At 37.3% G+C, this 26,754-nt stretch overlaps 4 protein-coding genes across 5 annotated transcripts in view; all 4 read right to left on the minus strand.

The window, feature by feature from the left end:
- LOC18603721 (dihydrolipoyl dehydrogenase 1, mitochondrial) lies at nt 663-3,469 on the minus strand. The gene is made up of 2 exons (XM_018119575.1): nt 2,655-3,469; nt 663-2,147 (listed from the first exon to the last, which is right to left on the minus strand). Exons 1-2 carry the CDS (start codon nt 2,931-2,933, stop codon nt 897-899), a joined length of 1,530 nt encoding a protein of 509 aa, XP_017975064.1. The 5' UTR covers nt 2,934-3,469; the 3' UTR covers nt 663-896.
- Nucleotides 3,935-6,029, minus strand: LOC18603722 (probable protein phosphatase 2C 13). The gene is made up of 2 exons (XM_007035847.2): nt 5,750-6,029; nt 3,935-5,203 (listed from the first exon to the last, which is right to left on the minus strand). The coding sequence occupies exons 1-2, from the start codon at nt 5,849-5,851 to the stop codon at nt 4,208-4,210; spliced, it is 1,098 nt and encodes a 365-aa protein (XP_007035909.1). The 5' UTR covers nt 5,852-6,029; the 3' UTR covers nt 3,935-4,207.
- Nucleotides 8,744-13,582, minus strand: LOC18603723 (hydroxyproline O-galactosyltransferase GALT3). 2 transcript variants are annotated; one of them, XM_018120405.1, is made up of 9 exons: nt 13,556-13,582; nt 13,409-13,443; nt 12,075-12,995; nt 11,306-11,541; nt 10,911-11,189; nt 10,547-10,675; nt 9,927-10,103; nt 9,744-9,851; nt 8,744-9,321 (listed from the first exon to the last, which is right to left on the minus strand). In XM_018120405.1, the coding sequence occupies exons 3-9, from the start codon at nt 12,868-12,870 to the stop codon at nt 9,115-9,117; spliced, it is 1,932 nt and encodes a 643-aa protein (XP_017975894.1). In that variant the 5' UTR covers nt 12,871-12,995; nt 13,409-13,443; nt 13,556-13,582; the 3' UTR covers nt 8,744-9,114. The 2 variants fall into 2 exon arrangements, with proteins under 2 accessions (XP_017975894.1, XP_007035910.2); XM_007035848.2 differs by having other exon boundaries at nt 13,409-13,557.
- LOC18603726 overlaps nt 16,931-26,754 on the minus strand; it is a 39,759-nt gene continuing 29,935 nt past the window's right edge. The window contains exons 49-63 of the mRNA XM_018119482.1: nt 25,837-26,667; nt 25,659-25,735; nt 24,694-25,147; nt 24,453-24,539; nt 23,307-23,462; nt 23,026-23,210; nt 21,830-22,366; nt 20,986-21,163; nt 20,744-20,886; nt 20,520-20,646; nt 19,879-20,100; nt 18,744-19,100; nt 18,351-18,509; nt 17,955-18,239; nt 16,931-17,640 (exon numbers count right to left, since the gene is read on the minus strand). Coding sequence (XP_017974971.1) covers nt 17,485-17,640; nt 17,955-18,239; nt 18,351-18,509; nt 18,744-19,100; nt 19,879-20,100; nt 20,520-20,646; nt 20,744-20,886; nt 20,986-21,163; nt 21,830-22,366; nt 23,026-23,210; nt 23,307-23,462; nt 24,453-24,539; nt 24,694-25,147; nt 25,659-25,735; nt 25,837-26,667 — 3,954 coding nt within the window. The 3' untranslated portion in view covers nt 16,931-17,484. The remainder of the gene's footprint in view (nt 17,641-17,954; nt 18,240-18,350; nt 18,510-18,743; nt 19,101-19,878; nt 20,101-20,519; nt 20,647-20,743; nt 20,887-20,985; nt 21,164-21,829; nt 22,367-23,025; nt 23,211-23,306; nt 23,463-24,452; nt 24,540-24,693; nt 25,148-25,658; nt 25,736-25,836; nt 26,668-26,754) is intronic.

Here is a 26,754-nt window from a genome sequence, read left to right on the forward strand (position 1 = left end):
ATAAAATATAAATATATTTTTATTAAATTTAAATAATAATAAATAATATTCTTTATTACATTCATTATAATCAAATAATAATATTAAATAATAATCTTTATAATATTTATTATAGTTAAATAATATTAATATATTAAATTATATTTAAATATTTTCATTTCTTTTTTTTAGAAAATGAAGTAAAAAATTTTGTGTCTTTTGTGCTTTAAAGAGAGGAGTGAGGAAGAGAGAGAAAAAAAGTAGGTTTAGTATTTTTTATAAGATAATTTTTTAAATTGTAAAAAAATATATTTATCTAATTAACTTTTTTTTTTATTCCCAACAATTTAGAATAACTATTACCAAGGGGACCTTAATAATGACTATTCACACTTCTCTTAAAATAGTTATTCTAAAGAATAATCATTTCATTGAACCAAATGCAGTTTTATTTCAAAAATGAGAATAAAAAAAAAATGACTATTTCATTCCCCTCAACCAAGCATACCCTTAAGCTTTAAAGGTAGGTAAGAAGAAATCATACAGCAAACTGTAACTTGCATGCCCTGCCTGTATAAACAAGTGCTTTTCCACTTATATCACAAACTATCTATTGACCGACAAAGTATTAACTCAAACAAGCCCCTCCAAGATGGGAAAACTGCAATGTATAACAGGGAATGAGCAAAGCATGAAATCTGCTCCAGCGAATTAGGTTGTTTATTAATTGCACATCACAAAATGACTGAACATGCTTAGTTATTATACCATTCAGAAAACAGGGAAAGAAGAATAGCAAATCTCTATTCCAGCATGCCATCTGCTTCAAGTAAGGACAAACAAGAAAGTGAAGATTTTGTGCTGAGTCATGTTGAAAATTCTCAAACAAAAATCAAGAAGACATAAAATCTAGATTTCTAGACGTGAATGGGCTTGTCATAGGTGGCCATTGCGGCTTCCTTCAATGCCTCACTCATTGTAGGATGTGCATGGCACACACGTGCGATGTCCTCACTTGATGCATCATAGTTAATGGCAAGGACTGCTTCATGGATGAGCTCTCCAGCATTGGGTGCCATGATATGAACTCCCAGAATTTTGTCCGACTCCTTATCAGCCAGTATCTTGACCATTCCTTCAGCATCATCAATAGCCTTGGCTCGGCTATTTGCCAAGAAAGGGAACTTCCCAACACGGTATTCAATACCAAGTGCCTTAACCTGCTCCTCAGTCTTCCCAACAGACGCAACCTCAGGATGAGTGTAGACAACTCCAGGGACCTTATCATAATCAACATGGCCATGTTTACCAGCTATAAACTCCACACAAGCAACGCCATCCTCTTCTGCTTTGTGGGCTAACATTGGCCCTGGAATTACATCTCCAATGGCATAGACACCTGGCACATTTGTAGCAAATCTATCGTTGACTAAAATTCGTCCTATCTTATCAGTTTCCACTCCTATCTTGTCCAAGCCAAGCCCAGCTGTGAATGGAGTTCTACCAGCAGAAACAAGAACAACATCAGCTTCAAGTGTGGTTTGCTCTCCACCAGCAGCTGGTTCAACTGTCAACTTCACACCATTTCCAGTAGTATCAACTCCTACCACCTTAGTTTTGAGCATGAATTTCATCTTCTGCTTCTCAAGTGCACGTTGGAATTGCTTGCGGACCTCTCCATCCATTGTTGGAACAATATCCGGAGCAAACTCAACAACAGTGACCTCTGAGCCCAGTCGGCCCCACACTGAACCCATCTCAAGCCCAATGTAGCCTGCCCCAATAACTATGAGCTTCTTAGGGACTTCTGACAACGCTAAAGCTCCAGTTGATGACACAATTCTCTTTTCATCAATGGTGATACCAGGTAAAGATTTGACATCAGAACCAGTGGCAATTATGATATTCTTGCCTTTTACAACAGTGCTCCCACCTTCAATCGTGTCTACAGAAACTTCAGAGGGAGAAATGAACTTGCCATAGCCTTTGACATAGTTTACCTTGTTCTTCTTGAATAAGCCTTCAATACCACGGGTCAGATTAGAAACAGCTTTGTCCTTTTGGGCCATCATGGCGGACAAATCAACCTCAACAGAAGAAAATTTCACACCATGGCCAGGGAATGAATGCTTAGCTTCATGGTACATGTGGGAGGAATGAAGAAGTGCCTGGATGAAACAAGCAACATTAGAAAGATAAGAACTCTAATGTGACAAGTAGCCTGCAGGAACTTGGAAGGAAACTAATAAAGTTAACTTGAAGACTAAAGATAAAAGCATATGGTAATCAAGTATGTATTTTCAACACTGAATTGTATCGAAAAGAATGATAAAGATCAGATTTTTTACCAAAAAGATAACATTTTTATCCCCTTCATTGTCGTAAAAACAGTTATGGCCAGAAAGATACGATTTGCAATGCCATTTCGACTTTACAAATATAATACCCGATCATAGTTCTTTTAAAGGGTATTCAGAACAGAAATTGAGACAACCAATTGAACACCAGGATCAGCTTTACATACATTTTCACCATAATTCACGACCTATCAGAACATTTGCCCATACAAACATATGCAAATCTTACTAAAGATTAACGATCATAGTCGATTGACCAACCATAAATTTTAAAAAAGAGAAGAAATTTAGATCCAAAAATCAAACCGCAGAGTATACCTTAGAAGGGATGCAGCCAACGTTGAGGCAGGTACCACCAAGGGTCCCGCGCTTCTCGATACAGGTTGTCTTGAGACCCAGTTGCGCGGCCTTGATAGCGGCCACGTAACCGCCGGGTCCGCCGCCGATGACGACGACATCGTTCTCTTCAGATCCTGAAGCGAAACCCCTTGAGAAATAGCTGAGCGAAAACGAGTACTTCAACACATCTGCGGGTGAATTCGACAGGTTCCGGGACAAAAGGTATGCCTTTCTTCTGGCCAAGCTTGCCAAAGCCATTTTATCTTAATTTTTCACTCGGTTTTTTTTTTTGTTTTGTTTTCGTTTCTGAAAATTGTATTATAAACACAGATGCAAGAGAGTTTGGCCTGTATGGATCAAACCCTTGCTTTAGACTGCGGCTTTTGAAAGTGTGATGAATAAAAATATTACAACTAGAAGAATAAAAACCTGGTTTTTATTGTCTTTTCTTAATTTGGGCAGCTCCAATTTTCTATCTTTTCTGTAAAATCAGTGATCTGCTGCGACGGCTGTCTATGGCTTGGATGCTGCTCTTCCCGGTAGAATACAAGACACGTGGATAGTGAATGATCTGAAAATCTGGGTGATGCTGATTAGTTGACCGTAAGATATTGAACAGGCACACCATGTTTGGAGTTTGGTAGGTGGGGTCCAATCATTCATGGTCTACCAATCTGAACCGTTGAATGGAGTTGATGGGCTGATATCTGGCAACTCTGATAGAATCATCTGAAGGACCGCAAGAACTTGATAGGCTTTCATCGTTCTTACTGGTCAGATGCCGCTTGGAATTATTTTTGTCTCTTGTTTTGATTGGGGTCTTCTTATTTCTGCATGGAAAAAGCCCCAGAAAATGGTGGCCTCACAAGCCCTACCATCACCCTCAACAGGTGTATATGGTGGTGGGCAGAAGAAGTTCCCGCTAAGGTGATGAGATTATCCTGTACCAATCATTTCGCCAAACTTTCCAATCAAATTTAACCCAGGATGATGATGCAGACAGCAAACCAACAATAACACTATTCATTTCTAACTACATAACCTGATTTGAACCATGAAAAGGGGCTGAAGCTTCAGATTTCACTTTTGCTTCTCTTGAAACAAGGGATATGGGAACGTTAACTGTCTGTCAAGCATCTGTTGTGCTTGACAATAAACATCAGGGTCCCTGCAGATGCAAAGCTTGTTGAAGCCATTCCATGATTCTACAAGAAATACCAAATGCTTCTACAAGGATGAGAATGAGAAACAAACAAGAATACTAACCGAATCTCCTTTGGGAGAACGGTCTGATCAAAGATATAAGTCCATTTTCGCAGTGAACAAAGAAACATTACAATTGATAATAATCGCGCAATGTAGTTATACCACCAGAAATAACATAAAACACACGCCGACATTGTTTACTCTCCTACACGTACAAAACTGCTGGCTGCTTTTTCTAAACTAGCTGAAACAGCCAAAAACAGATTGAAACGATTTCTCCCATTAGGAATGACAGTAAATAAACGAGAAATAATTTGTATATACATTCAATTGCCTTCTAACAAGCTCTTCAACCTATTCCTAGCCTCCTCAGAGAGATTGCAGCACCTAAACCTTCGTCGTTGGAGAGGAGATGACTCAATAGGAGCAGGGCATGAGAAGCAGATAATAATTGCAGTGAGGTTATCTGATGAATTCAGGCGTGATGCTTCGTTGACTAATTCTCTGGCACATTCTTCTGGGTTATCATGCTGCCTTAGACCACGGCGAACAAGGCTAACAGCAAACTGGCTTGACATTACATCCCAAATGCCATCACAACCAATGATCAAAAACTCATCATCCTCTGTTAACACAGTCTGTCTAACATCCGGCTCTGCAATCAGAGGTGATGATGGTCCAAGAGGAAATTTCAAATCCCAATCTCCAAGAGCTCGTGTGACAGAGAGATAACCATTAAGATACCCATCATCAATGTAGCCACCCAACTCCTCAACTCGCTTGCGTTCTGGCGAGTAGGAAGGTCTATGATCTTGAGACATTTCAACTGCAACACCTTTTCGGCAGAGAACAGCTCGGCAATCACCAGCATTTGCAACCAGAAGATGCCTTCCAAGCACAAGAGCAGTCAGCACCGTTGTTCCACAAGAACTGCTAACACTGCCTTCAGCAGCCAAGGCAAGGTCCGCCAACAAGAATGCCTTCCTATGAGAATCCTCCAACTCTTTCAAGAAAACAGCATCGATATCAGATACTTGTGGCAAATCAAAATCTTCAAAAAATAGCCTTGTAGCATTCCTCTTGATATAAGCAGCTGCATCAGGACCACCATGACCATCAAAAACAGCATAGAAAGCACTTGGCATTGAAGGCTTAAAGATAGAACCCAGGTGGGAAGATAGATCATCAATCCTAATATGTTCATCATCCATAGATCTCCGTGGACCAATATCAGCATAGCTGCCAGAACGAATTCTTGGTACAGATTTGACAGCAGATGACTCAATAACAGCATCTCCAATGGTCTCGGCGCAAGCTGCAACCTACAGAACATAGGAAAAAGAAGGTAAGCCCACGTTCTTACATATGTAAAATCAAAATAAAGCTTTTCATACGGTGATTCCTGAAGCTACTAAGATTCAATGAAAATACGTACTATAATTCGCCCATAAACCAGAAAACCGATGAAACATCTAGGGTGGAACTCTGGATCTACGAAGGTTAGCAAAGCATAGCAAATTTGCCTCAAACCCGTTATAGAAAACGTACAATTCTCATATCTCAGTTTTTTCCCCTAATTCAAATCTAGTAATCCTCATTGCCCACCGACCACGGTATAATTCTGGGTCGAAATTCACCTCGAATTTACCAAAAACTATCAAAATACCAAAACTTGAAGGGAACAAAAAATCCTTTTTCGATCAAACCCCATCAAATAAGATCCCAACCCTAACAGCGGCCAATCAAATGTAGTTGCCATACGAAATTCAAGCCAATAATTCAAAAGAAACATCGAATTCTAACCAAATTAAAGAAAAAAAAAACACGAAAGAACGAAAATCACGAAGAAAAGAGAGGGAAACACGCACCGATTCGAAGCGAGAAACTTGGGTGGAAATCGACATAACATCTACAACTTGGTGACGATAAATGATGTCGGCTTCTGCTACCATATTTTGACTTACTATCATCTCTAAAACCAACTCCTTTTCTTCTTCTTCAAGCTTAGCTCTTCCAGGAACAACGAATTACAGCTTAGGGTTTTGTTTTTTTCCCTTTTTTTCTTCTTCTTTTCGGATTTCTTTCTCCGCGGGGATTCGTATTCCGTCGACGAAAACAATATGGTTTCTTGTTCAGAAAATTAGTCTCACGAATACTGGGGACGCATGGCCTTTTAACAACGGGATTAGCCGGTAATACTGACCGACACGTGTGCGTAAAGCTGAGCTGGACTGGGTTTGAGATTAATGTAATGTGCTGACAGGTGACGTGAAGGTTTTTAGTGACGGATTTACCCTTTCCGTGGTGGACTTCGCGGCGCCTGCCAATGGGGAGAATCTGGCAAAGAGAAGTTGACTTTGTGGTTTCGCTTTTCTTCACATTTGTTGGGTAATAATTATATTTTTTTAACCCAAAAAAAAAAAAAAGAGCTTCCTTTTCCTTTAAGGAGTGTACAAATACTGCTGCTCATAAAGGGGAAGGATACTTCTTGCTCGTGCTTTGCTTGGTTTTGGAATTTCCTTTTGTTTTCTCCTTCTCTTTGCTTCCATATGAAGTTTGGTATTTTAACACTTTTAATTTTTAAGTTTGGGATTAATCCCGTCGGTCAAATGAATAGTGTGTGTAGTTGCCGATCAGGGTTCGATACTTGCGGAGAGTACTTTAAAAGTTAAATCTTTAATGCACCATATTAACATGAGAGAATGTTAATATATACTAATATATTTGCACGGGTTAATATAAACAAAAAGAGTATAAATTTAATTAGTTATTTTATTATTATGTTGATCAATTAGATATTAACATCGGGTAAGTTCAATTGGCAAAGAGAACAATCTATTTTTCTATCAATCAAGGCTTGATTTTTGTGATAAGTACTTTAACAATAAAATCTTTAAATATACCAAATTGGTGTATGAAAATATTTCTTAAAAATTGTCCGTTTGTGGAGAATATTAGGTCTAGATGAAACCTAAGAATATCCTAAACCCTATTTATCAAAAAAAAAAAAAACCTAATATAAAGACAAACACATGTATATATGTTGTTAATATTTTATGATATAAAATGGGTTTAAACTCTAATTAAGGATAGACATGTTTGTATTAAAGTAGATAAAATTCACATGTAGAAATATGGCATGTTCAAGGAGGATCAATGTGTAGAAACGTGTTGTGCTTGTTTTGTCACAAATGGAGTATTTAAATGTAGGAATAAAGGGTGAATAATGAACTCATTCCAATTCCACACCTTTTTGCTCTTGAAGTGGCGTGATCTGTCCACCCACGTTTCCTTAAAGCCCTTGCCCCTTTCTTTTTTGGCATTTGTTTAGTGGCCACCGTAACACTCCAAACCCAATAATTGCATTACCATCCCAATTAATCTCTCTCTCTCTCTATTGATTCATTATTTCAAGTTCAAGATTAATCAACTATAGCTTATCTCTCAAGCCCTCTTCATTCATTTTAAACTTACCTAACAAGTTAATCTAATGGTAATAGTATAATGATGTAACATCTTTGTTTACAACGAATTTATTTAATTATTTTTATCATATTTTTATTTTTTTTTATTTATAAATGAAAAATTTTATTCTGAAATATTTTAAAGAAAATTCGAAAAGAGTTTGAGTTTAAATTATGATAATTTATTACTCATTGATTGAGTTTATTGTTGAATTGAATGATTGGTTTAGCTTTTAGCTTAAGACACGGGGGAAGAAAAACCAAGTGAAAAAGCATAAAATTGTTGTGGCAACGTGTCGCCGCAAGGATCATTTATGTTTAGCTGGTTAGGCCTCCATTCATATTCAATCTCATCGTTCTGTTTGCCACTCATTTGGCCAATAATCTGCCATCAACACCCAGTACGACTAGGTCGGTGGCGACGGTTCACCAATCACTTTGACCAGAGTCTACAAAGCCAAAATTCTACGTGGTATTAATTTTATGGAAAGTAGGGGTACCTAGAACTGGTAGTCTGGCATCTTTAGCAGCACATAAAAGTAGATAATGTGACGTTTTCCTACATCCATTGCACTGGTTTTAGTGCACCCAGGAGGGATTAGCATCTTTCTTTTCAGGTGGATTGAAGCTGAGGCATAACCAACTATGCATGCCAACCAGCCAATCTGCCTGCAGGATATTCCGTGTCATAGTCAGCCATTGCCTCTTGCTTTGTTGCGCCCAACCAGCTACTGATGCTTCATATGCGTCACCATTCCCATTATACATATTTATCGTTTTGATTCATTAATTCTTACAATTTTATTTCACAAATTAATATTTATGTAAATATTTAAATATTCAATTTCACTCTAATACATCACTTTTTAAAAACTATAACATTTTTTTAATACAAAATTCACAACTTTTTTATAAAACTGTGACGAAAAGAGGAAAAAAATGCTAATGTTTCAGGTTCTTGTTTCCTCGTTCTAACGGGTCTAGCCTTTCCCTTTTATCAAACAAAGACATTGGTGATTGTTCGTACTACTTAGTCTTTTAATGCGAGGGTGTTAAGGAAACCACAACTATCTCTTCTTTCTTCTCTGCCTATGGTGAACACTTGTAAAGTCAACATGAAATAGTCTTTTAATGCGAGGGTGTCAAGGATACCACAACTATCTGTTGTTTCTTTTCTGCCTATGGTGAACACTTGTAAAGTCAACATGAAATAGTTTGCGTGCCATGTCATTCTTAAACTTTTCCTTTGATAGGAAGAAGTCTTCACTTCAACCTCCATTAAAGCTGAAGGGCTCTATCCTTATGATTTGTGGCAGTTTGAGAGAGGCTTACAACCAATGAATTTGAGTTTAACTGCGGAAAGAGATTAGTTGTAGAATAGTTGCACAAAGAATTGCATAGTTTAAGAGTTTGTAGAAATTTGATCATTCAGAGTTGAGTCATATGCCACAGAAAACAGTTCCAGCGACCATCTTCCTACCATCTCCCCAGCATACACCATAATGGTAAAGAATAACAAATGAAATGAATAATATGACACCAAATGTGATTGCACATTGCACAAGTCAAAGGAGACAATTCTGACTCCGTCCAAGACTCATAACAGTTGAAGAGTGTAGATTACCGGTGCTTAAAGCTCATAGTGGCATAATCGTTCTATGTCATAATGGCATGAACTGCATAAACACTATCAGACCCCAAAAGGGTTTGTCTTGGTTTTGATGTTAAACGTGTCAAGCTGTTGAAAGCGTTTGAGTATGGTTGAATTGTTACTCACAGCAATGGGCCTGGTGCTCTTTCTGCAACTTTTCCCAAAGGCATAACACCATCCTCGGGCCTTGATAGTGTGCGAGAATGTAATTTGATTCACATCCGGCATTGTAGAATCTCTCATCAGTGACATAATGCACTTCTCGACCACTATTTTTGAATTCTTCAATCCATATACCCATCGCAACATCTTCTAGTTTGAAAAGCTGCCAAGGCATAATGGTAAGAAAATAATTTGAAGAGAAAAAAAATAGAAGCTTGTTAAACTCATAGAATGATGAAGACCCTTCTATAGATATGCGGTCCTTGGTCCTTCCTCAAAGATATGTCAGACATCCAAAGTAAATGACAAATGTAACTCTACCTTGCCTAACGTTTCCGTTGTAATTGCACTAACAGCGATTAAATTGTTTTTCAAGTTGTTTACTGAATTCCTGAGATCGAATCATTGAGCATATATTTTGATAAGTTACATGACCTAAAGGCATCTTCAAGAATTTCAAATCCACAAAGTGAGATCAGGCATTCCTTTTGCGGATTACCTCCCGTTTCCCCAACAGATCTTATAATTAATACACGTGGTAGTCAGCAAATTTGCTCAGGCTCTTTGCAAGCAAGTAAAATTTACCTTGAGTTCTCTTTCCTGGTGGCCTCGGACAATGAATTTTGCAATGTCTCGAGAGATAATATAACCTGGACCATGGGCCCATGGTGGATATGAAGAATGCGGCCATTCCTGTGGAAAAAGTACCCATTAGCAGTAAGCCCAAAGGAGATCAACATATGATTAAAGTTTGACTGAGACAAATACCTCGTTACTGATGTACCATTTGCTGTCTTTATCCCTATGAGGAGATGAATCGAATGCTATACGGCCATATAACAGGCCATCAGATGCCTTTTCCTTGAGGCTGGAGAGAACTTCATCAATCCTGACAAAGGCATCATCATCTGTTTTCATGATATATTTTGCAGGGAGGATTTTAGTCTGCATATTTGATTGAAAGAAAAATGAAAACAGAGATATCAATTAGTCAGTGTAGAATTTATAGCCATGAATGTAAGACATCTAGAGCAGCCTTGCCCACTTCAGGATATGGTGAACCATAAAATCACTAGGTCCTAGCACATCCACTGACAAAACAAAAGAGAGATGCTTTCTTAAGATATTAGTTTTATTCACTACAGTTTTAGTAGCTCCATTATAACCGGCATAAACTCCTCTATTAAAGCCACAAAAATTAAACTTTCTTAGTGCGTCTTTCAGCCTTTTCCTATTGCTTCATGCTATCAATCCTATGACTGCATACAGACACAATCAATGACAGAAATATGCCTTTAAGATCTACACACAAATTAGGACTTATATCTGAAGGTCAAAGAAAAGACTATAGTCATAACTTTCCATGCTTAATGTACGCAACAACTTACCCCCAAAATGCAAATTGCAATAGTTTTCAAACTGATCAGACTATAGTAATCAACAAAGGGCATGAATTGGATGTCTCCATATGCTTGAGCTTCTTTCCACAGCTCAAAGTTGACTTGTCTATTCTTATTCTGCAGGTACAAAAAATATTAAAACAATCAGCAAACAGTTTTGTATGCAGTCAAAACTGTTATATAAAACACTTTAGAAGAATGAGTCATGTATCTGAGTTCCACTACAGCCAAGTTAGCTGATCCATAAGCATATAGGCCCCTTGTATCATTCTTAATTCAAGAACATGAAGGAGAATGTGACTATTATCTTGATAGGATAGAATTGTGCCTAAACCATCAAGTTTTTACTCACAAGGCCAATGAAAAACCGAACTGCTACATCCCCAGAGCGTACAGCCTGAAATTGCATCCAAGATCTTCTCAATGCCATACGACGCTCAAAATTATTTCCAGTGGAGAAGACCCCAACCAACATTAGAAGTCTTTTCCTAGAAACTGCAGGAGCTTTAAGAAGCTTGGAATTAACTATTAAATCATGGTCTTCAGGAACAGGCAAGCCTTTGGCGAAGGCAGATAAGAGATCCAAACCACCTGCCACTTTGACTCCACTAACTGACCATGGTTCAAGTTTCTGCATGTGTAGAGATTGGACAGGGTCAGAGTGATTACTCCTATCCAAATAGGACAATTTGAAGACCATACCTGCTTTGCATTTTAATATTAATTGTATATAAATTCATACCTTACCTCCCTGTATGCAAATGATGTTTCATGTCTTCCATTTACAGTCATATGGAAACCCTCTAAACCAACCCATAAAGTGGCAGTGAATGGGTTCCCTTCAATGAATGGGAAATTAGCACTTGCATGGCTGCGTGCCTGGGAAGCATTTGTCAAGGCATTACCACTAGAAAGACTTACATTCTGATTTTCTTCCATAAGGCTTCTGACAAGTTGTTCATTGCAAAGACCAAGTCCGTCAACTGTAAGATGTGCTTAGATATGTTAGGTAACTAAAAACAAGATTCTTTCTATAAATAAAAGGAGCAACAGATATTACAATGAACGAAGATGGTTAGAGAAGAGGAAGTGGTACTGGAGTATTGTAGAACTACATTAGCAAGGAAAACACGCATGAAATGAAATTGTTTTAACATGCCCATTGATACTTTTCTTTCCCCCTAGAAATGATAGTGACTAGAAGGTAACTCGATTGTTGAACATGAAATGTGCCCTTTTCTGCCTCCAAATCTTTCCATCTAATTTTCAGAATAACACTTAAGATGTCATAGTATCAAATATGTTTAGATGATGCAGTAGACAGAATGATCAAGTCAAGAAAGAGTTAACACAGAGTAAATAACAGGTGGATAAATTCTTGTAAGAACTGTATCTTACAGTCAATATGAAGCAGTACATAAAATTTGAACAGAACCATTATGCACAGAAAGAGGTCAATATGAACTAACATCAGATAATCCAAAATGTGAGCCAAGAACTGTTAAGAGATAAATACCTTTTAAATTATTTGAAGATACATGAGCAGGACACCTTTCCTCCTTTCCCCAGCCAAGTTCATTAGTCCATGTATTTTGAACTATAAATGGCTCTTCTGTCATATTATCTCCGGCAACACTGACATTGTAATGCAATATAACAGAAGGCTGTGGTTCCCCTGAAAAGTTTGATCCTGCAAGCTCAATTTCAAAACTCCTATAGCGACCATCAGGGATCCCAATCACTGTGATGGATGAATCCTCAACTAGACCACAAGGCAACTCGAGTATATTTCCACCACTGAACAATGTCTTGTCCAGGTTGCTAACAGAGAAAGGGCAGTTTTTCTCTTTTAGTCTGATATTATGACTGGTAGTTTTCTCTTCCTCAATCACAGCAAGTAACTCTTTCCATGCTATAGTAGCCTCTTTGATCCCCTGACCAGTTTCAGGTAAAGCATCAGACCTTGACAATAGCAAGCGCATATGAGGCCACAAAAGCAAGGCCTTTGACTTCTCAGAAATATTTGTTGGAGCATACAAATCATTGAGCCCTTCAACATTGATAAGTTTGGGTTTCTTTATTAAGGCTAATTTCTTCACTTCCACCTTGGGAGATTTAATGGAATCATTTTCCTTCGTATGAGAATCTTTGGGTGGATGGTTATTGAAGAAGTCATAAGCTGACTGCTTTTTTGGTTGGGTTTCTCTAAGGCTATAACTGAAAACCAAGATTATAGCAAGAACTACAATCAACACGCCACCATACCACTTTTTCATTCTGAATAACCCAAAAGCTAAACTTAATGATTTCATCCGTGCAAAACAACCAGCTCTTCTGCTTGGCCAATTTTAAACGAATATTAAAAAGGAAATATCCTCATTCCTGAATTCTTGTCTTCCATTTACCTTTATTCCCTTGTCTTTAAGGATTTTGCTCACTGTCAACAGAAAAGATTGAAAAAAGAAAAAGAAACAAACTTTTACCAGCAATTATAAGCAAATGAACTGACCCCTGCAGTCCATTACATAAATTTAAAGCAGAAGAAAAGCATAATTTATCAGCACAGCAAGAAGGTTGTAAGCATAGCCAATCAACCATGGTAAAAAGACACAAAGAAATTGCATCCTTTCACAGTTTGATGATGTATATCAGCTCCTGAGCTAGAAAACTGGAAAATCATCTTTAGTAATGAAAAAAAAATGGAAAAGGCAGAGCCAGCTCGAAAACTCAATCTAAGGCTTCTGCACTCATTGTCTTTTTAATTCAAATAAACATAAGCATCAAGCATCGAGCATCAGTTTCTTCCAAAATGATCAGTTGAATGAAGTGGGTATTTTGCTTCATGCTTACCTCAAACTCGAGATCTCAACAATCTGAAGCAGACCCTACCAAAAATGAAGTCTTGTTAAAAACTCAACAACTAAAAAAAATCTAATTTTTTAAAGATTCAAACCCAAGAGCCTTAAGGGATGGAAGGGGGAACTGTCGTTTTCTTACAAAGATCTCTGTCTCCTAATTCCCCTGTCGGAACCCCGAAGCAACAATCGGCCAAACTTTTACGTCTGGAACGGCAGCGTTTTAAGGTGCGCTGATTAGAGTGAAACTTTCACTGCAGGCACCAATATTGCCGTACCCCTCTTCTTGGGTATTATTCATATATATGTATATGTATATATATATATATATATATATATATATATATATATATATATATATATATATATTGAAAATCAGTAAGAGGGCATCCATGAGAATTAATTAATTAATAATACAGCAACCACATTCACGAAGGGATCTGAAACAACTTAAGATAAAATCCATTCACGATGCTAATAAAGATCAACAAAGTTTGCTGTTTTTGAGCCAATTACTGGGAAAGTGGTCTTCATTATTGAAGAACTTATTATTGTACAAGCATTTAAAGCCTCCGTTACCCGGCCCCCAGGAATACTTTCCTTCAGTTTGAGAACAGAGGTAAAACCTGCCAGCTTCCAAGAGACAGCAAGGCTTCCATAACTCGCGGTTCATTCACTGAGTTGAGAACTTGAAAAGCTCCATCTGGCAAGTCAGCTGACATAGGAATTGGCAGAATATCACGGGCCATCCTGGAAAGAGTTGGATACTTTTGGGCTGCGGATTTCCACCATGCCAATAAATCAAAATCCGTCGTCCCTGGTTTCACCAATGGCTCCTGCAGATAAACTATAAGCTCATCATCCAGCTTTGAAGGGTCTGTTAGTGCTGGGTGCTTGCCATGGAAACCTTGGGGCCGAGGGAGACAGTACATGTAATAGGCCCAGCGAATTGCCCAGAAAAGATGAAGGGTACCAAAGCGGCTGCTGGCGCCCATTCCCATTGAGCAACAAAGAAGTATACTGCATCTTATAGCGGGGATCCAGCGCGACTTGGGTGGCCAATAACTTGTAGGAATCCTTGGCGTACTTATCAAACTTGTTTAACATATTCTTAGCTAAAAGTTTGTTCAAGCCATCTGAACCTCTGAAATCTTTCACCAAACCTTTCCAAGCCTTTTCAAAATTTTGAAAATATATGATGGCAGCAGCTGGATGTTGTCGTATTGGGTGATATATATCCCATTTCTCGATAAGAGGGTCTGGGAGGAACAGCCTGGTAATTTCTCCGGGTTTATTCCATTCAGCAGCACATTCCCCATCCGAATATGCCCCTAAAGTCTTCGTAGGTTTGTAATCCACAAAAGGAATCCAATCCGTTTTGAATAATCCTATGTCCACCCAGGATTTCAGCATCTCGTCGAATGCATCTAGAGCCATTGCTCCAAACACATCATCACAACTGCGCACATGAAATCACCGGCCACCAAGCGGGTGCTGCTTCGTTTCCTGAACTTGAGCTTGAAGCGGCATAGCTATTTTGTCAGAATAGTTAGTGTTTTTGATAGTGACGGTGGAGATTTTGTTCATAATCCCCCACTCCTGAATATCAATGGTAGCAGTGTTGGCAATGAGGTTAGGATCTTCTGCCAAGTTGCCATAGCTATGCAATGCAAGAACCCATTTGCAATATTCCCAGCTCTCATTAATAAAATGGCCAGCCACATTTGTTATTAGATTTACTGAGAGGCTGATCTGTCTATCCGAAGCCAGTATAAATGCAACCTTTGCCTTCAGTTTGTTTTCTGTAAATGCTCTCAGGCATTCAGCAGTGACAGCATCAGAATTGCCAGACCCGGCTGCCAGGATAGTAGCGAGGGCTTTCGGGCCAGAGGATTATCGATAACTTCCTCGACAGGAGAAGAATCACCATCAGAATCTTCTTCGACGTCAACATGACCGTCATCAGAATCTTCTTGGAAGACAGAATCATCACTAGAACTAGAAGAGTCATCATCACTCTCCGAAGAGGAAGTGTTATCCTTGATTTCGCGGACTTCCGTTAAAACAGATTCAACATCAGAGGAGACGTCACCACCAACATCCTCAGCCCTGTTGTTATTGTTGTTGTAATCATCCTCCATCGTATCTAAGACCTAAGAAATGATCCATCTAAATAATAATTTTTTTATTAAAAAAAAAGAAAAGATAATCAATTCAAGTATTCATAATCTGCTCGCGGAAATGCAAAGAAAATAAAAACGAAACCATACTAACCTTTATACAATTTCACCCCCTTACACATTAAGAACTTCTCTAGTTCCAAATGAAAGCAAGTGAACCTATGTGTATGTGTGTATATATGAACTAAGATGATACATTTTTTTTTATTAATAATTTATATTATACAAGGATATAGCAAGTTTTAATTCTCGTATTAATCAACTTTAAAAGTAAAAATAACGGTTTAACTTTAAATCTATACAAATAAACTTACATGTATTTATCAAATAGATGATATCGTGGTTAATAATCTACATTATAAAAGAAAACATCATGTTTAAATTTTGTAATAATTTACTTTGAAAGTAAGCATAACATTCTAATTATAACTCTAAGCGAACAAAATACTTTAATTCTACGCCTTTATGTTGGCTATGCATGCAGTCTGAACAAATTCATTTACCCCGCTTATTACTCTTTTTTTTTTTTTTTTTTCATTTTGGCTTCTGCAAATTAATCAGAAATTATATTCTATATAATAACCAAAGGAAAAACACGTTCTAGTCTTTCTATTTGGTTTTGATTTCCCTTTTGTTTGGTTATAGGGAAAACGACAAGCATTCTTTGAATATAAACATATATACTTCTTGTTGCTGACTGCTATGGAATCCCCCCTGAGCCAAGTGGATTTGATGGTTCTGATTTCTCAAGGTGAACAAAGCCTTACATATATATATATTCTACAATCTGTATATTTGATTCATAGTTTTCGGTACAGAAAATTATGGAAAAAATGTTTACTAAAAAACACTTTCTACATAGTACTTACTCTAAATGGAAAACTATAGAATGACAGAATGGATTATTTACCTTTTTCAAGTCACAAAATAAATGCCAAAAGGGATGATCCATACATTGATTCATACTATTAAAAAGAAACATTACTTTGTTTGAATTGGGTAAGATTGTGAGTTAGATAAAAAAAATCACACCATTTGTTTAAATTACAAATTGAAATGAGATGAAATGAAAAAAAAAAAATCAAATTACTTGTCTTTAGAATATAAGATGACAAATTAGATTCCAATTCCAATGATTTATAAAATGACTCAGCTTTGTTACTTTCTCTATTTTACTCGAATCAAATGAGATATTGGAATTTTTTTTTTGTCTTTTTTATCACAAGATAATAAATAAAATTACAAATCAGATGATCTCTAAAAGGAAATGATCATTCATTCGAAACCTGGATTTCTTTTTATTTTATATATATATATATATATCAAAACCGAATTACGAATTTTGAATATATTTCATCTAAAAAGTTGACTAATTGAAAACGATATATTATACACTGCACCATACACTTAGGGCCAACTACTGAACTTTGCTTACCAGCCACGATGATGCATGATTATGATGAGCCAGAAAACCGGCTTTCTTGTGTCAACTGTAGACATGTACAAGAAATGTTAAAAACTGTACATTTCGAGAAGCGCCTGATGAATTGTATCAGATCAGATATTTACTGCATAAGCTGTTTCTATGAAGAGATACCTATGTACATTCAACAATGTCCGAGGTACGTATCAAGCATCTAATGTTCGCGGGGGGCGATATCGACCATATCCATATTTTCTAAGGGGCTTGGCAAAGTATTCCTCCACTACAAAACTCCCAATGGTGTAATAATACCCTTACACTGAGCTAACGCTCATTCAAATGGTCAAAAACGGAAGCTTCAATGCCATACCTTAGCTGGCGGGGATATGGGTGCTGAAACATTTTGATTCCCCAGTAGTAGTCTTGGAAATTGATGTTAAAAATTCGCCATTGGCACAGATTCTTAAGTTAGTTGATGCTGCTGCCAAAGGTTGATCTCATAGGAACCAATGCAGGCACCTGTTGAGGAGACAAGGTGCAGGTCACTTCTTTCGGAATCATTTCAACACCAGTTCCATCAGTAACCGGTGAATATGGTTTTGTAACTTTCTTCTTGAGCAGCTCCTGAATCATTGAAAGAAGCTTTTACTGAGAGAAAAAATCTCAAAATTATAGGATGATCCAAGGCCATGCTTAGAGACGCTCCAATCTATGTTTCGTACACTTGAATTTTTCGATATTAGTACCGAAAATGTCAATGCCAGCAAACCATCTATGCTTATATTTTCGTTAACTAAAACAAAGATCCTACCACTTTATGATAAAACTTTGAAAAAACTACTTAAAAATAGGAAAACATTTGTCAAAGTCTAAAAACATACAGTGCAATAACCAATGCTGTATAAATGAAATAAAGAGTGCAATCTGGAAAAACTAACCTTCGCAAGGTTTTGTCCATATGTATTCATTGCTCGTTCAATTGAAGAGCAAACTTCAAGAGCTTGATGAGTATCTCGGCTGCATTTTATGACACGAACTTGTTCTTTTGTATCTGTTGGTCTAGTCTTTAAATAAAGTATGAGCCGTGAAGGTGGAGCTTTTGGTTGGTCTTTCTTTCCCTGAGTTAACTCCATTGTTGCCAGATCATCCCACATTACATCCCACAAAACTGAACACGGATCCCTCACTGGGTTGAATTTCCTCTGAGTGATATTAGTGGTTTGCTGAAAAAGGCAAAATGCAGTGTGATCCTTTAGTTTGGCCTCCAGGTTTAGTAATAGAAAAAAGGCACCAGTCAAACCATAAAATGTTTCTAACCAAACTAGTTGACATACTTGCAATAATATTATTCTTCGATGAGTAACCATAATAGTTTTTCCCTTTGGTAGCAAGAAATGATCTTCATATGCATCTGATAATGCAAATTTTCCCCGTACTTTGAATAGATCAACCTGGCCAAAGAAAGAACCTGACTCCGCCAATTGCAATATGACCTTCAAGATCAACACATATGCAAGTAGGTTAAAAAGTTGTACTCAAAACATAAGCAGGTGATCATAAAAACCAAGTTTTCAAACATAAATAAAACAGAGACAAGTAAATGCGAAAGTATAACAGAAAATGGATGGACAAAATTATAATAAAAAGGGATCTCTTTCCACTTGCCCTTTGACTTAATGTATTCAAAGCCAATTATACCTGCTAAAAGGACACAAAAAATAAAGTACCTGCCCTTGTGCTTTGTACTCATCATATGGTCGAAGCAGATTATCACCACTAATTACACGAGGCAGCCTCCTGCGGAGGAGCTGTTCATCTGAAGCTATAGCAGATGCTATCTTCATTCTCATAGCATTTGCACCTTCAGTAGTTTTTGACAAAAGATCCAGAACCCCACTCACTGGCTGTGCAGCTGCACCTATTATTCCTTTTCCAACACCCTGAACAAAGCCCTCAACACCGGAAGTTTTTGCGCCTTCAAGAGGCTTTGTTAATATGCCAGTAACTCCTCTGAACAGGCCTTTCGCTAGTGCTCCACCCCCTTCCCTAATAACATCACCCAAGTCCTCCACACCCTTGTTCTCCTGCCAGAACAAGCACATTGAAAAGAAAATATGAATGTTCCAGAATGGTTAACTGCCCAAAACCAGACAAGTATTACCCAAAAAGAGGCCCATTGAATGATTATTGGCTTTAATAGACCATAGCATAGAAAATATGTAACAACAGCATGAGCAGGAAAAAGAGAAAAAAGGTTGTCAGTCAATTATTTGTACTACCATATTCTTGAAGTAGGGAGAAAAGTGCTTCCTAATCCTATGGTAGCCTATTGTATTTATACTAAGAGTTATAAGGTACAGAAGAAAATATTATCCTTACTGCACATTACACCTTATAACACATATCCTACAAGAGATCCTTTTTTGACTGGAAAATTTCAGTCTGTTCTAAAATTTATCAATTCCCCTGCTGTAGACATGTCTTAAGGGTGCCAGCAGAGAAATCAGCAGAGGAAATTAAAGATGGCATACCAAGGCAAGAAGGGGTTTATTAATCAATCATTAACTTATGCTCTAAGTAATCATTGGACTATCTAGTTACACAATGAAATCAAACACTATTACTAAAGCTAATTTTACAAGAGTAAAAGTCATGCCATTCAAAATTCACCTACTCGCTCTCAACGAAATGATGTTAGCAAGATGTAGTAGACACATCCCTTTTGTCAGTTATTCAAAAAGTTATCACACACGTGTTACCCATCTCTGAGGGTTAGGGCTATCACACACATCTTGCAAGTAGATCAAGCACCAGAGCGGGCAGTGTATGCTTAGTAATCAAGATTTTGGGTTTGTGACATACCTGTCTCTGCCGGCTTTGAATAAATTTCTTATCCATTGATAAAGCAGCCACTCCTTTACTCATATGTCCAAGAGCACTGCTTGCGTTGCCCAATATATCAAGGCCAGAGAGCAATTGAAGCGGTTGGCCAAGAAGATCCTTTTTGACGTTTGAAATAGCATTATTAATCATAGTACTCTGCCTCATGCACACATTCTCATGAAACCTTTGGTTTATCTTGACCTGTTATTCAACAGTTGTGTTACAATGTGCATAACCAACACCAAATAGCCCATGAAAGTTAGTTAAGAAATTCTTGAGATGTATATATAGCTCTGAGAGTTGCTAGTGTTACTTCATCCATAGGATGGTACTTAATTAATGGAAAACATAGTAGATAATAGAGTGTTACAGCTTAGTCTTATGCCACCAACCCTTGTAATTACCAAACCAAATGGATCTATCAACGTATGTACTGCAACTTTGAGATATTAGGAGGCCATGATATCTTAACAGATATTTATTACAACAAGGTAGACAATTCTTCTAGCTTCCATATACTTACATGATTGGCTTTTCAGATCCAGCCAGAGAATTAAAAGTCAAACAACAGAAAGGATCGACAAACGAGGAAACAAAAAGAGATTAAATGTAAAACTTACTGACAAATTCTCAGTGTTCCCTAATGCAGTCATTAAGGATGACCAAAAACCAAGTACTCCCCTAGGCCGTTGGCTAGGTGACATAGCCATCGAAACTTTCAGTCGAACTTCTGAGATGTTGAGAACCCTGTATTTCCAAGTAAACATAAGTGATAAGACTCAAGCAATCAAATACAGAGCAAAGCACAATTTGATACCAAAATTGAAGAAAGGTTCTCTCATACCCAATTTGAATGATCGGATCAACTGAAACTGCGGTAGTTTTAGTATCATATAACCTACTGAGGTTGACCTGCTGTATCATCTCATGAATGCGCCATATAATAGGTTCATGAATGTTTATCAAAAATGCAGAATTATCAGGCCCCTGGTAATAAGCCAATCAAAATGAATATGACTAGATGAGTGACTACTATAGGAAAAAATAATAAACACTCTGCTCGAACTTTGAGATTTAAATGCTCACATGGAAACCTATATATGGATAGACACATAGATCCAGTGATCCATTTGTCTGTAGAGTCACAGAAATTTTCAACATATAATCTGTCTCCTGCCCAATTCTCTGTGGCCTGAAGAGAACTGGTGTTGGAGTTAATGGCAACTGGTTATCCATTTGAATTCCGCTCATTCTTAATTTGAACCTGAAATAACAAAAAGATATAATCAGTAAACAATCACAAATAGCTAGATAACAGGGAAAAATTTTGGAACAAGATACTACATTTTTGGACATCTATTTTGCCTACATGATAAGCAGACAATTAATAAGGTTCTCTGCAGAATAGGTTGCCACAATGCAAATTTGTGCTAAATCTAAGGCTTTCAATTTACAAATTCAGAGCCTTTTTTGAGGTAAGAAGGGGGAAAAAAGGTGCATGACCCCTAATATTTGAGGGACACCAGCTAGAACTTTTTAGTACTCAACTTGCACAATTAATGAATTTATGCATAAGAAAAGCACATGGAAAGGTATATTTTTGCACAAGTGTAATTGTGATAAGAAATCCTATAAAAATCATAACAAGTCCACAATGAGTTGATGGACAATTTATTACTTGAAACGGAACTGCCAACAAAAGCAGAGCATCATGAAACCAATCACATGTAACAATTTCATGATTTCATGAATAAAACCAAGTTTAATTTTTTACCATAAGGAATGTTACGATTGGCATTTCTAATAAAAAATTTACAGAAAAGTTTTTTGTCGAAATGGAGCAATTCTTCGTGGGACAACCAAATTTGTCTTGTGATAACATAAATCTTGCTTTATTGCAGCATTGGAATTTATTAAAAGCAGAGCATACCTGCTAAACCCAGTGCCCAAGCCAGTTGAATATGCCAAATGAAGATTTTGCACTGACAGATATAATAGCTCCTCAGGCGTATGGTCAATAATGGACACCCCAAGCTCCGCAAGCTCAACTATAACATGAAACTCACATTCTGAGGTGGACTGCAATTGCTGTTGATTAGGCTCATTTCTAGAGAACTCTGACAATGAGGATGGAATTTTTTGGCTGGTGATTGCTGTAGGCTCATTTTCAGGCATCCAGTCACTGATCTTAACAACATTTACTTTTTCTTCTTTTAGGATGGTAACTCGTAAAGCTCTGGCAGGTAGTGTCACATCAACGGGCTGGTGATCGAAAATCTCATCAATATTGTAGATTTCTGACCTTGATGGGTCAGTCCCATCTGCAAGGATTTCCAACAAATGTTGTCGACCAAGATCTTCCCATAAGAAAGAAACAGCAGTGTTGGGAAGAAGAAAGTGCCATGAATCACTGGTACCATCCACTTGCCGGCAGCGAAGTGGTAAAAAAATGGAACGATTCTCAATCCTGTTCCCAGAAAATAATAATATTAGAAATGAAAGAGAAGATTAGAAAAATATAAAAGGGAATTCAAGAAAGGGGACATATGCATGTAGAACTGAAAAAATCCAACCAGATCAGAAAGATCTACCCAACACACCCAAAGCCTAACCTAATCCAACCCAATTTGACTCTAAAAGCCAATGACCTGAACCTAAAAGAACCTAATCACACATGAAGCAACCCTAGCCCAAATGGACCTGAATAATCCCAAACTTCAATTGTGCATAATTTTTATTCTTTTCCCATTTTAAACTTCAAATTGATTAAGAAATAATAGATACTATGATAAAAATCATTTAAACAAATGACCTGAACTAGAACTCTATTTGAATGCATTTAACAAAGTCAACGACCTAAAACTGAGCAATTCAAACACAAAGTGACCCAAAATCGAGATGATTCATACATGACCCAAACAGAAAATAACCAAACCCAAACTGACCCAAAATTTAAATGACCAACCAGAACTCAACTTGACCCACCAAACTGCCACCCTTAATGCCTGGGAAACAAGTCAGGTAAACTTTAAACAGGAAAGGAAAAAAAAAAAACCCTTTTCCATTTACTATTGTGTAAGTATTTAAGGAAGTTTTAAGAGTGTATACACAGGTGTAATATGTAACCTGTAAGGACTTGATGAGGAATTTGGACGGAAGATAACTTCATAGCGTGAGCTTTTTGTTCCACTCCGAACTTCAACCTTAAACAGCAACTGATCACTTCCAGTGTCATTTTTCAAAGAAACACGCATCACACCTTCACTAGAAACACTAAAAGGTGTACTCCACTTATATCCATCCACCCACAACTAAAATAAAAAGAAGTCCAATTAGTTAAAGCAGATATTATAACAATATATGCAGGGAAATATATCGAACCATTGGTATGGATGATTTACACTGACCTTCAACAGCTCAATTTTTGAAGAACTCTGCCATCTAAAGAGTTTTGGAGGATCAGCGGGATGGATCCATTCCACTATCTGACAATCACACTGCTGCAGGCAAAGACTGAAACCAACCCTATTGATAAATAACATGTGTGGCTGAAGATGAATGACCTGAATGTCAACCATTTTTATTAGTTAATAACTGACTAAAAAATCTATAAATAATTATCAATACACTATTTTTTAAGCATGTTCCAGGACTCAGAGCTTCCTTGTCTTGAATCATTATACCACCCGTACATTCTAATTCAATAACAGTGGCTACCAGGCCAAATAGGTGACAATTTACAAATCCTATAGGTTACACAGACAATCTACAGTTCAGAACATAGTTGGACCCAGATTTATTGGGTACAAAAATAGCAAGAAAGGAATAGAGCTTTTTTCCCTAAAGAAGACCCACAACCTCTAATAGATTTCTTAACCTAACTACATGCCTTTATCCACACAAGCAATAATGCTTATTAGTCTGGTGTACAAGAAAGTTCAAATGAAAAAGGCCACTCACTCCAACCTAATGCTGCATAATCTATTTGCCTGAGTATGTTGCAGCAAAGATTTGGTTTCAGGTTGTAGGAAGAGTCTATCATGGAACATTGATGATAATAGCAAGTATGCAAGCATAACAAGATTGCAAAATCAAAGCACTAGTTATTAAAGTTCATGCAACTTCAACAAGAAATTTAGAGCATAGAATCTCTAAGGCCCAAGCAGGCACTAACTGGCAACTTTTTTAATAGAAATAAGCAGAAAAAAGTAACACATAAAGCCATAATGTTTCTGACGTCATGCTTGAATAATCTGAATGCCTATTGGAAATTTATCCTATGCCATAAGCCAAAAAAAAAAGAATGGCATAGACTTTAAAAATCCCAATTAAGGTATGAATCACAATGAAGGCCAAATTTACAAGGATGGCTAAAGATAACTTCCAAAAGTTAGAACAAGATTGTAAAAACAATAAAAAGTACAAAGAAGAAGCCCCAATAACAATGTATAAGAAATAAAAGAATAAACCACTACTCTAGTTATCAGAGAATGGAAGCAAGAATCACAATAATATATAAAACACCTACAATCTTTTAGAAGCTAGTTTTTCACCTTTGTTCTGTCTGAGGTCATATTCACTAGAGCTGAAAGCTTATAGTATGACCCATCTGAACTGTATGCTTTTACATCAACACGTTCCTGGAACAGAAGTTACTTCATTTAGCATCACATATGACTAAAACACCACCAAGCAATTTATCTGAAGCTTTACCCCTTTCCACCAAGCCCACAAAAGAGAAAAAGGAAACAAGATTCATAAGCATGTAGACATTTTGATCCCCTAACATATTACCTTCTTTTCAAGCTCAAGAAGGGAAATCCCAGGACTGTAAGTTTCAGAATTACGAATAGCAACAGCAATGCCAACCCGAGGGGACACATATGTATCCTTCTGCGATGGAAACAGCATAACACCACTACGACCTGCAAAGTCTTGTGGGGAAAGCATACTAGGTATTGGACTGGTGTCCTCAATAGCTTCAAGTACTTGGATGTTTCTCCTTGAACCAGAATGTCTCCTTTCCATTGAGTATGAAGGGGTCCTCAAAACTGTTCTCGCAGATTTAACTGCTCTAGATAGTGAGTGTGAATCCATGTCTGCACTGTCTGAACCTTCAATTTCCACCACTTGATATGCTAGAGGCAGTGATGAATCATTAATGATCCAATATGGAACAAAAAACCTTATCGTTTTTGGTGCAGCACTGGTTCCTCCCATATCTCGTTCAATGCTCACACGCAATCTCCTGCAAAACCATGTGATAAGATCATGGATGATACAAGCCAGAATTATTTTGCACAAAAAAAAAAAAAAAAAAAAGGATGCAGTAACCTTGAGACTATTCCCCCAATTTGTCATTAATATATCATTTCACTGTGCAAATTGTACCCAAGTTCTTTCTTTTTAGTAATAAAGTTGATCATGAAGAAACAGAATCATATATATATACATATATTCCTTTCACTTATCTTATGAATCCATTGTCAATAAAAGATAAAGTGAACTGTGACATCAAATCTCACACCATTCCACTCAGTTTTCTGTACACTTAAAACTGACAATTTGCAAGGAGAAACAAACATGAGACAAATAATATATCATTTCCTTCCATTTCATTTGTGAACAAGTGCCAACCACACGTCTGTTAAGAAGGGGGTACATCAAATTATGAGGATCATGCTGACAAATCACAAGAGATGTAGGAAGCAAAATTATTAGAGGTGATGACACATGAAAAAAGAAATTGGAGCCACAACCTTTTACTTTTCTGGTGGAACATCCAGAAAGATGAAACGTGAGCATTAGAAGAAAGATCCAGAATAAGAACTGGGTCCTGCAAATAATAATACATTCACCACAAAAGAATTAAAAGATTTAGTAAACGTTGGCTTGCAGATGAGAAAAAAAAAACATGCATTGTTAGATTAAAGTTACCTTTTCCAGGGCCCAACCACCCTGTACAAAGAATGTAAGATATATAGGTCTTTGGACATCCACTGAATATATATGAGCACTCTTGCGCGAAGATATGATACTATGCCCTCGCTCAATATAGTTCCCTTCCTTTGCTTTTTCCCAGATCGTGAACTTAGCTGGACAGGACAGTCGATTTTCCAACTTCAAAGGAGAATTAACAGAGATCTTCCAATCATAAACAGGTTGATTAAGCTCTGTATGAAGGGCTGACGCATCTGCACCTACACTGAGCCAAATTTGTCTGCTTCCAACACTAGGGCAACAACAAAGAAGTACATCCTTCTTCTCTAGTTCATTTAACTTGAGAGCACAATTGGGCATTTTGCTTCCCTGTGGCAAAGTATTTTGTCTATATAGTGAACCTTGATCTAAGCAAGGTTGGTCCTTTCCGCTTGCAAAACTAGAACCCCCAGCAACAACAATGCTTTGACCCCAAGCATACGAGGGCTGAGGATAATCGACACAAGGACGGACACGTAAACACTGGTCAGATTCTTTAGATGTACTTCCCCATGGTAATACAGTAGAACATCCAGGGCTTATGGTAGTGAAGTCACTCTTTGTGTAACTTTTGCCTTGGTCAGCAATTTGTTGTCTTGTTCTGATCCAGCGCCGCCTGCGCACATCATGACCTGATTTAATATATGACTTTGAAGAAGTTGGGGGCCATCTCAGACTTTGATAGTCAGGCCCATAAGCCCAGCCATCCTCATCAACAAATTGGGATTTATCAATAGTCCATGTTGATATCCATTGCCACCCCTTGGGAAGAGGAGGTTCAAAAAAATCCTTCAAGATAAATGTGAAGTAAGAAACCAAAATCAAGAGAGAAGGGACTATATATATATTGATGGTGATGCAAAAAATAAATCCGAA

The sequence above is a fragment of the Theobroma cacao genome, chromosome 4, assembly GCF_000208745.1.
Source record: "Theobroma cacao cultivar B97-61/B2 chromosome 4, Criollo_cocoa_genome_V2, whole genome shotgun sequence".
Taxonomy (NCBI): Eukaryota; Viridiplantae; Streptophyta; class Magnoliopsida; order Malvales; family Malvaceae; genus Theobroma; species Theobroma cacao.